Genomic DNA, 15,701 nt, shown 5'->3' with positions numbered 1-15,701 from the left:
TACTGCACATATGTTTTGGGCAAAAACATTTTTGAAAATTAAAATACGAACATTTGTAACAAACAATTGACAAATTAGCCAATGCCAATGTAAAATTTTATCTGCCTGTTTAAAAAAAGAAGATAATCTTCTCACAAACTGGTGTTTGATTTTGAAACAGGAAAAAAGTGGGGAAACAAATGAAAAGACTAACATTTGAATAAAACCTGAAAGCAAGTAAATACTTTCTATGCTGCCTTATCGTAAACTTTGGTAATATTGATAAAGAACAACACTGGCTGATGATGAAATACAGTCAGCTGGCATGGTGACACTGCCAGTATTAACCTGCAGGGCTGGACTGGGACAAAAAAATTGGGCATTTTTACTACAGACCGACCCACCAGGTAGTAAAGCCATAAAGACTTTGAATGAAAACAAATGCTGTTGTGACAGTGATGTACAGTCTTGTTGGTATATGTATGATTTCTATACATTTTACGTCAGATAAAAACTTTGGTTGTAAGATTTAGATAATTATTTAATAAAAACTAGGTATTTTAAATGAGAATAAGAAAGAAAAGTATTTCTTTGTGCCCACCTTTCCCTGTTAATTCCCTACCTGGCCCCCTGGCAAAACTTTGCTAGACCCGCCCCTGCACAGTTACCAGCTGTCAGCTACATAAAAAAGGATCCTGGTGTTATTGTCTCTCAGAAACAGTTGATAACTTCAACTCATTCATGTCACCTAAAAGGTAAACCTGTTTCTCCATCACCTGTTCAGCTCTGATGATTCAGTAAGGACATCTCCTGGTTTCATCTTCATGTTTCCCTCTCACCACATATCTAAACAGACATCATGACCAGCAGCTTTACAGCTGTGGCTCCAGCAAACATCAGTTGATACTAGAAATTAATATTAAATACATTCTAACAACAGCTGATCAAGCTTAAACGTGCTGCTGTTGTTTAGCGCAATATCTGCTGGTTTCCTCTTTCTGGCGCAAAGTGGGCGATAAACAAACAAGAGAGAAAAGCCGATCAGCTGATCATTGATCAGTTTCATGATTGAAGTAGCAACAGGAGAGGGAGGGGGGAGAATGAGAGAAGAGGCAGCTGTGCAGCATAAAGACAGAATAAATCCAGCTTTGTGTCTTTTTTCCATTCTAGCTAAAGTCCGGGACAAACTGCGTCTCTTCTCAGCTCAATACGAAACGCGTAATATTTTCTCTGAATGAGGGACCATTCCATTTTTTTAAGGAGCCGTTGGCAACTCTACTAACTAACCTTATGAATAAAATAAAGTTCACTATCAGTAACATCATAGCACCCACCCAGCTGTATAGAAACTCCGTCAAGCTGGCTAGAACGCAGTATGAGTTATTGCAACTGACAGTAAAAAGTCAGCAACATGAAAATAAACTCCACCTAAACTTGGTTTATATCTGACCCAGATAGACTGCAGGTCATAACTTCTTACATGAAGTTCAGTTCACCTGACACTCGGACTGGTGGCTGCTTCGGGTCTCTCCTCCTGCCTCCCCTTCCCTCATCCACCTGTTGCCTCTGTGGAAGCCCCGTCATAGCCACCACCAAACACCTGAGTTATTTCTACACATCGACCTGCATCTGGCCAATCCACCACCTCTCATTGTTCATGCCATTACAAAAAAAATAAAAAATAAGTCACTGGGGATATGCCCGGTATGCCCGATGGCCAGTCCAGCTATGTTAACCTGCAACCAAATTTGCAGCTCCATACAGCAATGTTACGACTTAGATTATATCTTATAACTCTTATGTTAGCTGCCCTCAGTAGCCTACTGTCTGAAATATTCCACGGCTGCAATAATTCTTTAAGTGTTATTTTTTTCCTTCGTATTCTAATTTCACCGAAGTTTACTAAACTCAACAAACTTGATATTACTTACCGGGACATTTATTCTGTCCTCATTTTCTTTCACCGAAAAATTGTGTTCCTGCAGTGCCGTCTTTCGCGCCTGGCTCTCCTACCTTTGCTAACGTGATGCGCATAGCGCAGAAGCGATGCTGCATTCACTTACACTCGGATATCTGAGCGTCACCGTGAAAACATAATCGGACATTTGATATTTGATTGAATTTTATTGTTTTGCCTTTGGGGTGGCACCTGGGGTGGCCAGTCTGGTTTGGGGGGTGGCCTGTGCCCCCCCAGGCCACCCCGCTGGACACGCCATTGTCTGCATGTCCTCCGTTACATCCATGAATCTTTGCATATTCAACAGTACTCTGTCCAACATATACACTATCCATCTTCTTCATATATCCGAATCATCTCAGCCTTGCCCATTTATCCTCGTCTCCAAACTGCTCAACCCGAGTTGTCCCTCTGATGTTTCTATCTGGTCGCTCTCAAGAAAATCTCAGCATCTTTAGCTCTCCCACCTGTACGTTGGTTACCTGTCGTTTTCTTAGTCCCACCATCTCCAAACCACATATCATAGAAGGTCTCACTACCATGCTGTAAACCTTTCCTTTCACTTGCCACCACCCTCTGTTCTCTGTTCTAGGTATTTAAACTCATCCACCTGCTCCCTATTCTCACTATTGATTACAGTGTTGTCTGCAGGCATCATAGTCCATGAAAACCCACCTGACAACTATAGAAGAAACTCATCTCTATCAGTCGAAAGATGACATAATATTTTTCCAGTACACCAGGGCAGGACCGTTTCTCAGTCAAAGTTGTTAGTTTATTTTGATTTGTGTGCACTGACTGTTCTGCTCTAAGATGTTTACTGTATGTTTCTCTGTCTTCGGATTAATTACCTGTGGAGACAGAGCAAAAGAAAGCTTTGTGAAACTTAACTGAGACTTGACACCAAAAGTGAGGTTATTTAAACCGATGAAACAACAGTGAAGCATGATTTCTGACATTTAACTCTATCTTTGATTTTGGGTTTCCCAAAAGTGGATATTAAGCACCACCATGTGGTCAAACAGGCTTAATGCCTGTTACTGTGGGACATTTTTTTCTTTGCTGGTAAAAAAAATAAATAAATAAAGAATAAAAACCTGCACAAAATGTAGGGAAAGGTTAAAAATAATCAATCTTGGTTGCTTGGTGGTTGATATATGTGTTTTGTCACTGACGTAAATAGAAACAAAAGCTTGATTTAATACTTTTACAATGTTTCTTAAAACAGTTTGGTTTACTAAATTTAGGTGAATAGGCAAAGTTTTGCTGATTTGATGTTTTAAAAAATATATAAAGTTAAAGTCGAAATAATTATTTTGTAAGATGGGTGACTTGTACATTTTTAATATCTACAATCTGGAAATCAGACAAGCTTGTTTTTTTAATATCATACATCTTTGTTTTTAATTTAGGATGTATAGTGCAGAGAAAGTCAGAGCCTGATCATCGGTGCATTATACATGTAACACCTCCATTATCATGGCTTACTAGAGTGCTGGAAAGACACAAAATAAAAAATCTGAAGTTGCATTTTTTTAACCTCCAAAAGTATTGAGAAAATTTTTTTCCATAATGTTTGGACACATGAAAACACATAATACAAATTAAATTATATAATAACTAACAAAATGGAGAGCAGACCGTAGGTTAACATCATTACCTAACTAAACAAAATTACTGAAACCATGTTTGTTTGTGGAGTTTGTTTTTAAATATGTGCTTGAGATTTTAGAGTTGTTGTTACACCCATGTATAACTACAGAAGCCCAGTGTGAAAGCACGTTATTACCAAAGGGTCAGCTTGACCAATTTACGGCCATGATCATGCATTTTATTTAGAAGCTAAAATGCAGCAGATCAAATATAGTTCCCGCTGATTTTGACGGGGTTTTTTGTTTGGTTTGGTTTGTTTTTTGCATGTGGAGCACTGAAATTTCCGACCTCCTGTCAGTACGCTCCTCTTAGCCCAGTGCCTTGTTGCCATAGCAACCACAGACCCAAACACGCAGCGCTTGTGTAACTTTATAAATAAAACCTGTGTTACATTTTCAGTAAGTGCAAAGCTTACTGGTTGTTAAAAGAAAGCTAAAAAAAAAAGTTTTCAAATAAAATTACAACTTTTTTTCAAATTCTGAATTCTGGGTTTTACTAATTAAATACAACCCTACACCTTTTACACGCTGTAAATCCAAACAGTGAAATCTTGTTAAGTTTTATTAAGACATTGGGGTTAAAAAAATTATATCAATTTCATTAAAAAAAAAAGTTCCCCCTGTGGTATTTTCCATCCTTTACTGCGACGCCATGACTTCTACTGTAACCCGAGTCCAACCCAAGGAGTTTTTTGGGGAAGAGTAACAAGAACAAGATGGCTGTCCCGGGATGAGAAAACTATATTCTTTTTTTCACGTAAACACGGCATTTTAATGCAGCGGACAGTTCAGTCCAAATACCTGTTTATCTAACAACTTTAACCACTTTAAAGGCATCACTTTGAAACGGACGTCGTTTTTCACGGGACTTTTCGGGAAGTTTCTAACGGTTTGTTGAGGGTGGAAACTACTGCATTAGCTATGAGGAGCAGGACATCGTTACTGAGATCTCTTTACCGTGAATTTTACGCACACGGCAAGGTTTTGTGATCTCATTCAATTGGCCATTTGACTAATTTTCTGCTTTATTTGTTTGGTTGTTTTTTAAGGCGTTTAACAGTTTAGTTTGTCACCTCTGAAAGCTTCAGTCACTGCTGTTTATGGGTAACATTTAGCTTTTTCGCATGCCCGCACCATATTATAATAATAAAATACATAAATAAATAATAATAATAGCTGGACCATGAGTTCATCTCGAGTCAGACCCCAGCAGCTGCCTCAGAGCCAGGCTGCTAGGTCGGCAAACAAACTCGACTCAAGTGAAGGGATAGAGATGGAGAACATCCAGCATCAAGACCTGGGTCTCGGTGGAGTCGTAGGCACCCCGTCCCCACCTTCGCGACAGGCGTGGAGCCGGGATAACCCGGGTTTTGAACCAGAGGACGAGATCATGGAAGCAGACTGGCCTCAAGCGAGTCCCGGGAGAAGGTCGGCGTCCACGACCTCCGGCAGCAGCTGCAGCAGCAGCGGTCTGGGTAGCTACAACCGTGGGGGCAGCAGCACCAACATCCCCCGAGGAGGACTCTATCCAACCCCGACTTTGGAGCAGCAAGACAGGCATGGGCACCCCAGCTGTCTGAAGCAGATACTCCAGAAAATCAGAAGTAGGTGACGATTTTTTATTCTTATTGTAAAGAATAACGCCAAAAAAACTTGTACGGTTCACTGACAGTCATGCTATTTTTTTTTTACTAAGTGTTATTTGTGTTTTTACTTTGTAACTGTTAATAAAGACGATGCACGCATGATAAAAAACAATACTTTATTTTCGTCCATTAAAGTAAGGAATCACATATATGTTTGAATTCTGTATGACCACCGCTTTCTTCTCTATTGTTATCAGTAAATCTGAGTTCAATAATTGCACTAATATTGTCCTGATGTGTCATAGCCTTTATTTATCTCATGTATATAAGGTTTTATGCAAAGATGGAAGCCTCGAGTGTTGTCACTCTTCTAAACTTTCCTGAGATAGTTGCACATTTTGTCTCTGTGTAAATGTTGCACGTTAATAGTTAACTGTTTCCTTTGTAGTTCTGTGGGGCACAGAGCTGATGGAGGAGAGTGACAGCAGTCGAGAAAGATACCTCAGGAATGTACTGAGGGAGATGCTCACATATATCGCATTCCTGATCACCATCTGTATCTGTAAGTAAACATGCGAGTCTTGTTGTGTCCTTTAGGAGTAGTTCCTCAGAAGTGACTTATTACTTTGATCATTATTAAGAAATACTTAGGAGATCCCCCTGATAGATAGCATAAATTAAGCTCCAGATAACAGTTGTGGACTGAACTGAGAGTGACTCATGGACAGCTGTTTAAAATGTGGCATCTGTCCTGTTGCTGAAAATTTACTTTCCATACTCACAGCTTAATGAGTCTGGCAGAAAATCTAAATTTCAGCATTTGTCAACGGGCATAAATTCAAAAAACAGCACAAATTTCAAATGGCAAAAAGAAGTGGCATGTTTGGGAAGAAAGTTAAAATAAAATAAAAAGAACTCATAGTAAAGTTTTCCCTTCTCTCTTCTTGCTGCAATAAAAAATGCCAAAGTGTGGTTTAGGGTGGATCAGGAAATGATTTCCTGGCAGACACCATTAAGGCTTATTTTGCCAGCCTGAGCCCGACTGTTAAAGGCATTTTCCAGAACTACTGAAAAACTGCAGAGAATAATAATGCATTACAAAATTAAAAGTAGATTCAGCCTAATTTTGAATTTAAATGTTCATAGGGTCCTTACACAGTCAGAGTGCATGTAAACTGTGTCATTGATGCTGGTGCTAATAGAAATTTCCTTCTCTTTCCTGTCATATCCTGATTTGTTCTGCAGTGACCTATGGGATGGTGAGTGTAAATATGTACCATTACACCAAAGTCATGTCTCAGCTTTTCCTGGACACGCGGCTGTCTGCCGGGGACCCCTCTACTTTTAGGAGCCTGTCAACCATGGAGGATTTCTGGAAGGTAAAGTGTAACATTCATCCTGTCGTTGATGTCTTTTACTTTTCTGCAGTTTTGTTATCATTTCACAACATCTCAAGAAAGGAAGGTCATGTTTAAAGGAGTACTTTAAAGTCAACTTTTTCAACTAATGCTTATTTGCTCCCTACTGATGAGATGCATTTGAAGTTTCTGATTTTGGTGATTTGGTGATAGTGGTGATTTTAATATTCATGTCTGCTGTGATGCTAAATCCCTGGTCAAGGACTTTCTAAATGTTAATGACTCTTTTAACCTGACACAATGGGTCACTGTCCCCACTCATGAAAAAGGACACATACTGGACTTGGTCCTATCCCAGGGGTTGTATTTGTGCGTTACAGAAATATATTATTTGTTTAACAGCTTCAGTCATCGTTGTTGTTTTTATTCGTTGTTGTTGTTGTTGTTGTTGTTTTTATTGCATCATTGTCGTGCATTTTCCTTGTTTAGTTGCTCTTTAGTTTGTATAGTACTTTGTATATGTAGTATGAGCTGTTGGAAATGTGCTATATAAATAAGTTTGACCTTGATCTTTAGTTTGTGTTAAGCTAAGAAACTTTAACTTTCGGTTCATATTTATCAAATACATGTGAGTGTGGTGTTGATCTCATCTGTGAACTATTTCTTTATTTTAAAAGTGCATGGCAGTTTTAGTCTTGTGAAGTTGGTGTCCATCAGTTCAATCAGTGCAAACTTAGTAATAAACCACACTTTTGATTACAAGAATTAAAGATCTTTCTTCATGCCTTTGTCTGCCCTATACTCTCAGTTCACAGAGGGACCTTTCCTCAATGGCATGTACTGGGAGGTGTGGTACAATAATAAGAGCCTGCCAGAGAATCAGAGTCTTATCTACTACGAGAACCTCCTTCTTGGGGTGCCGCGCCTCCGACAGGTCAAGGTCCACAATGAGACCTGCTCTGTCCATGAAGATCTGAGGGATGAGGTCCAGGACTGCTACAACCTATACACCCTGACCAATGAGGATACTGCCCCCTTTGGTCCCAAGAATGGAACCGCGTAAGTTCATGAGTTTAAATTGGTTACATAAATATGTATCATATGGGATGCAGATATATTACTATCTACATCCTGTATGTTTCTCTCTTGGCCTCTGTCAGGTGGTTGTACACCCCAGAAAGCGAGATGAATAGCAGCAGTTACTCAGGTCAGGTGTCTAAATATGGAGGTGGAGGATATTACCAAGACTTGTCTCGTACCAAAGAGGAGTCAGCCATCCAGCTGCAGGTTCTGAAAGATCACTTGTGGCTGGACAGAGGCACTAGGGCAGTCTTCCTCGACTTCTCTGTCTACAACAGCAACATAAATCTTTTCTGCATCGCCAGGTAAGAATCAATAGCCTTGTCATAAATTATAATGTTGGGTTGTAACAGATTTATTGAGCTGAAACTAAAATAACAAAACTACAGATAACATACTTTGAAATCATTATTATAGTTAAACGTAGGTACAAATATCTTCAAGAAAATGCCTAATTTTAATGTTTCCTGAGTTTGCTACTGAAAATTCACAATTTGAAAATAAAACAAAGTAAATCTAAAAATAAATTTGCAGTTTTAATTGCAGCACAGAATAAATTTACTATAGACCCCTCTTTTCAATATATCATTTTTTAGATTTTCCTCTTGTATGACTGGACTATTAGTTTTAAGGTCTTTATAAGCAGAAATGGTGAAAAATGCCCTTAGGTCAAATTGCCTATTTTTGGATTCGATTCTTGAATTTAAACTGAATTTAACAAAAAGTAAAAAGCTTTTAGTATTCTGTTAACTAAAATGTGTGTGGTAGCATATGGTTATCACCCGGTGCCTATCCACATTACTTTGCTGAACCTCAATGGTGGTGACTAGTATGGATGTATACACATGGCTAAATCCAAGAAGGAAGTTGCTGAGGAAAATACTCACCAACTTAAATCTACTTTGCCTTCCATTGTTAATGAGGATTAGAAAACCTAATCATGCTCCTTCCTGACTTATCATCAGCCAGATTCTTGATTTACACACTTTAGTTTGATTTGTTTCCACAACATAACAATGCCAGCTACCGTTGCAATAGCTGACTAAATGTGGTGCATTTGTCAGGTTGCTGGCAGAGTTCCCTGCTACTGGTGGCGTAGTGACCTCTTGGCAGTTCCAGACGGTGCGACTGATACGATACGTGTCCAGCTGGGACTATTTTGTTGGGATGTGTGAAGTGGCTTTCTGCCTATTCATTCTCTATTATGTGGTGGAGGAAGTGTTGGAGATCCGCATCCACCGCCTACATTACTTCAAGAGCCTGTGGAACTGTCTCGATGTTCTTATTGTCACGGTGGGCATCAAGGTTAATTTTAGGATGATTACAAATTTGATTTGATTTGATATTCACAGACTTTCACTTGTTTGTTTCTTTCAGTTGAGCATTGTTGCTATTATTATGAACATAACGAGAACAGCCATGGTTGGAAACCTGCTGAGAGGCCTGTTGGAGAACCACACTGCTCACCCCAGCTTTGAGCCTTTAGCCAACCTGCAGGTTCAGTTTAACAACATGGCTGCGGTTATTGTCTTCTTTTCCTGGGTCAAGGTAAAAAAAAATCTTCTTCCTTTACTTCATTATTCATCCAAGAGACCTTCAAGGAACACTTAGTGGAATTCACCAATGCAGCAGAGTCGACTAATGCGAACACTGTCTCACTTCCTCTCAGCTTTTTAAGTTCATCAACTTCAATAAGACCATGAGTCAGCTGTCCAGCACCATGTCTCGCTGTGCCAAGGACCTCATGGGTTTTGCCATCATGTTCTTCATCATTTTCTTGGCTTACGCTCAGCTGGCCTACTTGGTGTTTGGAACTCAAGTCAACGATTTCAGCACTTTCCAAGCCAGCATGTAAGAGCCTTGAAAATTTAGCTAATGAATGTAGGAACACCTCAAACCAGTGTTATTTCCTATTGTTGTTTAAAATGTTTTATTTGTTTGTTTGCATAGATTTACCCAGTTTCGTATCATTTTGGGAGACTTTAACTTCTCAGAAATTGAAAAAGCTCATCCAGTTGTTGGACCTATATACTTTACAACCTTTGTCTTCTTCATTTTCTTTATTCTCATGGTAAGTAGAGAATCCACGTGATTTGTTAAATAAGTAACCTTTGTTCTGGGTTTTAAAATTAATGCTCAGTTATCCTACAATATTTTCTCTCTTTATTTTTTACATAGAACATGTTCTTGGCTATTATCAATGACACATACTCTGAGGTGAAGGCTGACATGTCCCAACAGAGGTCTGAGATGGAAATGACAGACCTTATTAAGAAGGTATTGAACAACATTTCTATTTCATTGTTATTTGTTATTAAGGCAGATTTCTTTTAAATTGGTTTTGGCTTTGATAATAATAATAATAATAAGTATAAGCATGTACACCTGAAAGTGTGATTTCTTGGGTGTGACTGAATCTTAACAGGGGAAGTATTATGACACACTTTGTCGTCTGTTGTATATTTACTGTGATGTTGTTTGATGCTCATATTAAAGATCAGTTAGGCCATGTCCTCTCACCTGAGCAGGCACCTTGGAACGAATCTGGGCTGTTATGTCGAAGCTTGTATCTAAATAAATAGGGAGAACCATGACTTTCATTTCATCAGTTAGTGGGAAGTAAAAACTCCAGACATCAGAGCTGTGAATTTGGATGTGGCTGAGATGGGGGCGGGGCTTTAAAGCACAACTTCTGTCTTCAAAGAAATGCAAAGAGCAGCCAGTCACAAGAAATTAAGTTTCATAATGATGATGTTATGCGGAAAATGGGCAGACATCAGGTCTTGCTGTGGTGCATTCAAGTGTAAAAACTCTGCTTTGTAGTTTTAACAAAAAGACTGATGCTTTTCTCTTGAATCTATCTGAACCATGTGTGGAGTGTTGGGTGGGCAGTATTTTCTGCTTTTTGTGAGGTTTTTCAGGCTTTCCTTGCTGAGAAAAAGTGGTAGGACTGCAGTTATGTGTTTCTATTGCTGTCCAGAGGTGGCAGAAGTACAGACATTCTGTACTTAAGTATAACTAAAGGGTATTAAAAAATATTCCAGTAAAAGTTGAAGCATTGAGTCAACTTCTTTATTCAAGTAAAAGTAAAAAAGTACAGGCTCTAAAATGTACTCAAAGTAGCTCTTTGAAGGACCTTTCTACCAGTTATTTTTGTGCTAAGCTAACTGAACCTTGTATTATACTAATGGTAAATGGCCTGTATTTGTATAGCGCTTTTACTAGTCCCCTCTAGGGACCCCAAAGCGCTTTACACACCCAGTCATCCACCCATTCACACACTGGTGGAGGCAAGCTACAGTTGTAGCCGAGGATGCCATATTGCGCCATCAGCCCTTCTGGCCAACACCAATAGGTGAAGTGTCTTGCCCAAGGACACAACGACAGACTGTCCGAGCCGGGGCTCGAACCGGCAACCTTCCGATTACAAGGCGAACTCCCAACTCTTGAGCCACGATCGCCCTATGTATAATGTAATTATAAAATAATATTAGTACATAGAAATACAAACTTTATTTCATTCTACATTGTATTTCTAATAAAGGTACTCAGAGTATAAAAAAATAGCACTATTTTCTGTTTCCTCCATTGTAGAGACTTTGCCTCTAAACTAGAAAATTAGTAGGGAAGAGGCTAAAATGGGATTCAGCAGGTGGGAGAACCTTTAAATCCACCACAGTACAGCAAAGTAACCTGTTTATCCCGCACTAAACTGCAGAGTCTTTTCATTCAATCTTTAAACAACACATTTAGTCTCCCTCTGTTTTTTGCAGCATGTATAACAATGTGAAAACACATGTCACATGGACAGACACGATATTTGATTTTAAAACAAGAGGACTTACATGTAAGCTTTAAAGTTCCAGTTTATGATATCCCACTGAGCAGTCCTTACATTTAAATCCAACCTCGTCTTCCTCTCCTGTCTTTCTTATCTTTCTCCATCTTTGAGTGAAGTTAGCGCTTTCTTTTCTCTCCCTGCTGGACGTTTAATCAGAATCAGAATAACTTTATTATCATTGTCACAGGTACAACAAAATTAAAAGTGGTCCCCGATCAGTGCATCTAGCAACACACTGTGTTTGTTTCAAAATGTAGGGAGTGAAAGTAAAAAGTTGTCAGAAAAAAGACCTACTCAAGTAAAGTACAGGTACCTGAAAATTCTACTTAAGTACAGTAACGAAGTATTTGTACTTTGTTTCTTCCCCCCTATGTCGCTGTCAGTATATTATGGAAGAGACTCATTTATATTACTGTAAATGTAATTTGAAATATTTCTCTGGTTTCCTTCCCCCAGAGTTGTAACAAAGCTTTGATGAAGCTGAGACTAAAGAAGACAGCGGTAGATGACATCTCAGACGGTTTGCGTCAAGCTGGGGGGAAACTGAACTTTGATGAACTCCGTCAGGATCTAAAAGGGTGAGGAAACTCTAATTCTGCTAAAATCCCTCAGAGTTGTTGTGCTCAGTTTGTTGAATATAACACTCATGCAGCCTGTCTTCAGTGTGTACTGTCTCTTAATTTCATCAGAAAGGGTCACACAGATGCAGAGATTCAGGCCATCTTTGCCAAATACGATCAGGATGGTGATCAGGAGCTGACAGAGCATGAACACCAGCAAATGAGAGATGACCTGGAGAAAGAGAGAGTGAGTGAAGTCCCAAGCTTTTATTTTTACCATTTGGTAAAACAAGAAAAGAGTGTTATTTCAGTAACTGATCAGACAATCTGCACATAAGTGCAACAATGCAGCCACAACAGCAGATGTTCAGTGTGTCTCTGCTCATACGCTAGGAGGACTTGGATCTGGAACGCAGTTCGCTGACTCGACCCAGCAGTGGGCGGAGCTTCCCTCGTACCCAGGATGACTCAGAGGAGGACGACGATGAGGACAGTGGTCACAGCTCTCGACGTCGTGGCAGCAGCTCTGGGGGTGTCTCGTATGAGGAGTTTCAAGTGTATGAAGTTTTTTTTTTTCCTTCCTCAGATTTATCAGTAAATGATATTTAAAGAAATAATAATAATAAATAAACTGCTGGGCAGACTCAGTTAGTAGAGAAAGGACCATGGTGATAACTGGATGTAAGCATGGAATGAAGTCTAATTGATGACAGTTTTTGGTGATTGTGAAACATTGGAACATCCTGAAGTATAGGTTAAACTTGCGCAGCATGAAAACATTTTGCCAGGAACAAATAATTATTTTTTAAATATATTTTTATTATATTAATGAACACATAGTCATGACAGATTTCCTAAGAGTGTTGGACAGACTAAAGGCGAAGTTTATTGTCAATTCCAGAAACTAAAACAACAACAACAAGAAGCTGCAAGTTCAAGTTTAGATCTAAGGTCCAGATTTATTACAGATTTGTTAACTGTCAGTATTTATTATAGTAAGTTAAATATTTATTCGTAACAGTAGCTGTGTCTGTCAGTGAACTACAACTCTACTGTATTAAATTTATGTGGTTGATGACAATAAATAGATATCAATCAGGCATAACATAATAACCAGATGCCTAATATTGTTCCCCCCTATTGAGACATGGACTCCAATAGACCCCTAAAGGTGTGGTATCTGCAGATTCGTTATGTTCTGTTAGTCACGAGGTGCAGCCTCCATGAATCGGAGTACTTTGTCTAGCACATCCCACAAATGCTTGATTAGACTGAGATCTGGGGAATTAACTTATTCAGTAATTTGAGCTATAGTAGCTCATCTGCTGGATCAGATCACACCACATGCATCGGGCCAGCCTTCACTCCCCACATGCATCATTTTGGCCTTACCATCTATCATCCTGTCACTGGTTCACATTGGGCCACTTTTGATAGTTACTGACCACTGCAGACCAGGAACACATCACAAGAGCTGCAGTTTTTGTCCAGCTTGTCCCTTGTCAGACTCACTCATATCTTTATGCTTGCCTATTTTTTGTGCTTCTAACACGTCAATTCTGAGGACAAAATGTTCACTTCCTCCCTAATATATCCCACCCACTAACAGGGGCCATGATAAAGAAATGCCCGATCGGTGTATATGCAGCACTGGACATTAGCGAAACTGCATCTGTATTACTGCAGATGTGTTAGCATCGTCCCTTTGCATATCTGCCAACACGTGCTGTACACAAAGACTGATAATGTAATAATGATTTAATTTTGTCATCAGCTAAACTCATCAGCTAATGTTGGCAGGCAAAAATGGGTATTGTGTGTCACGTCGTAGTATTTCATGCTGTTCTGAGTGATAGCAGCTGCAGCGCTATATGACATTTAACAACAAGAGAGAAAATCATTCTTTGTTGTGCAGGCTGGTGAGACGCGTGGACAGGATGGAGCACTCTATCGGCAGCATAGTGTCGAAGATCGATTCAGTGATTGTCAAGCTGGAAGTCATGGAGAGAGCTAATCTTAAAAGAAGAGACGTGGTGAGCAGGCTGCTGGATGGAGTCATGGAGGTGAGGTGTTAATATGTTATTATGTTAATAATGTTATCACATGACTGAATGCGTCATTTGTAGTGTTGACTTATGGCTGAATTGCACCCTGCAGCTCCCCTCAGTTGAGTTTTAAAACAGTATTCTAGTTTTTGAGGTTTTTAGGTATTTTTTATTGTTTGGTTCATCACTCTCAGTCACTCCCTCGAACAGTGATGAACACTGTGGTGAACACTATCGAACATTTAGGATTTAAGCAAGAGTCTTTTTTTTTTTTTTAAATACTTGCCTTACATTCAGGAAGAAGCTCAGAATGAGTTATTATAAGTTAACTGGATAAACTCACGAGATGAATACGTGTGGGTTGAGCTGACGTTAACATAGTTTGACATTTAATCTGTTTCCGTTTGTCAGGATGAACATCTGGGGCGGGACACAGACACACACAGAGAGCAGATGGAAAGGCTCGTCAGGGAGGAACTGGAGCGCTGGGAGTCCGATGATATGGTCTCACAGGTCAGCCACCCACAGCCGGCCACTCCTGTTGGCCCGCGGCCTCGCCCTTCCTCGTCCTTGTCCACCGACGGCCTCGACACAGGCGTGAATGGGAGCAGCCATGTGTGAAGACTTGGCATGCTGAACTCTGCAAAGAAACTTTATTGGATCCTAACTTAATATGTGGGTCTTTGTTTTGCAGCAGAATGTGCTAAAGCTCATGGAAGGTGTTTAACTTACTCGACATATTAGAGAGGAAGTCAAATGCACCTCACCTGGTATACACAAATGCACTGAAAGAGAGAGGCTGTCACATGCAAAGGGTCTTTACTCAGTCTCACGTATTATTTTGACAGATGACGAAAGGTAAACAAAACAGACAAGGTGCTGAGGAACAGTGAAGGATTTAATCATTACACCACAGTATTACACACGCATGTACCAGCGAGCAAGTATATTCAGAATTCAGTGTATGATTTTAATATTACATGCTTTTGATCGCTGTATGCACAATTATTAGCATTTACACAAAAGCCCTTTCTATGAATAATAATGTTGCTGATTACTTTTTTCATCATTTTAATATGCAGTAGGTACAAGCGTGGCACTTCCTGTCACATTTACTCATCCTTCCAATGAATTAGCTTATCGTTTTATGATACATATTGTAACTTTAAACAAACTTCGATTTGGAGTGCATCCAGTGTTCATGGGAAACCCATGCATTATTTTTCCTTTTTTTTAAAAAAAAAAATCTGTTGTGCCAAATAAAGTGTTATCAAAATACATCAGGGGGACTTTACTTGGTTTTATCTCACTTTACAAGAAAACATATATATAAAAAGAGAGAGAAATCACATATTATATACAGTATTACAGATGAGTCATTATTTCAAAGCAGAATCAAATAATAGTCATACTGTCTACTGATCTGAACAGAAAATAAACTGCACCCACAAACTTCCCTGAGACTGGTTCTGTTGGAGGTTTCTTCCTGTTAAAAGGGAGTTTTTCTTTTCCACTGTCTCCAAGTGTTTGCTCATAGACGGTAATGTGATTATTGGCTTTTCCTTGTATTATTTGTAGGTCTTTACCATACAAATTAAAGCGCTTTGAGAAAACTGTTGTTGTGATTTGGTGCTATATAAATA

General features: G+C 39.3%; 1 protein-coding gene across 2 annotated transcripts; it reads left to right on the top strand.

Annotated features, from left to right (window-relative positions):
- Nucleotides 1-4,271: 4,271 nt before the first annotated feature.
- pkd2 (polycystic kidney disease 2) lies at nucleotides 4,272-15,671 on the top strand. Of its 2 annotated transcripts, none has more exons than XM_085276624.1 (15): nucleotides 4,272-5,192; nucleotides 5,623-5,736; nucleotides 6,420-6,553; nucleotides 7,341-7,591; nucleotides 7,693-7,917; nucleotides 8,677-8,905; nucleotides 8,990-9,160; nucleotides 9,282-9,463; nucleotides 9,563-9,683; nucleotides 9,791-9,889; nucleotides 11,910-12,031; nucleotides 12,143-12,260; nucleotides 12,410-12,570; nucleotides 13,929-14,076; nucleotides 14,470-15,671. In XM_085276624.1, exons 1-15 carry the CDS (start codon nucleotides 4,772-4,774, stop codon nucleotides 14,677-14,679), a joined length of 2,706 nt encoding a protein of 901 aa, XP_085132750.1. In that variant the 5' UTR covers nucleotides 4,272-4,771; the 3' UTR covers nucleotides 14,680-15,671. The 2 variants fall into 2 exon arrangements, with proteins under 2 accessions (XP_085132750.1, XP_085132749.1); XM_085276623.1 differs by having other exon boundaries at nucleotides 12,407-12,570.
- Nucleotides 15,672-15,701: the final 30 nt, after the last annotated feature.

Source organism: Mchenga conophoros, linkage group LG6 (assembly GCF_057382185.1).
Source record: "Mchenga conophoros isolate Kocher_MC1m ecotype Shallow Benthic linkage group LG6, M_conophoros_male_GT1.1, whole genome shotgun sequence".
NCBI classification, from domain to species: Eukaryota; Metazoa; Chordata; class Actinopteri; order Cichliformes; family Cichlidae; genus Mchenga; species Mchenga conophoros.
Note: the sequence above shows the minus strand (reverse complement) of the source record. Positions and strands in the feature narration are given on the sequence as shown.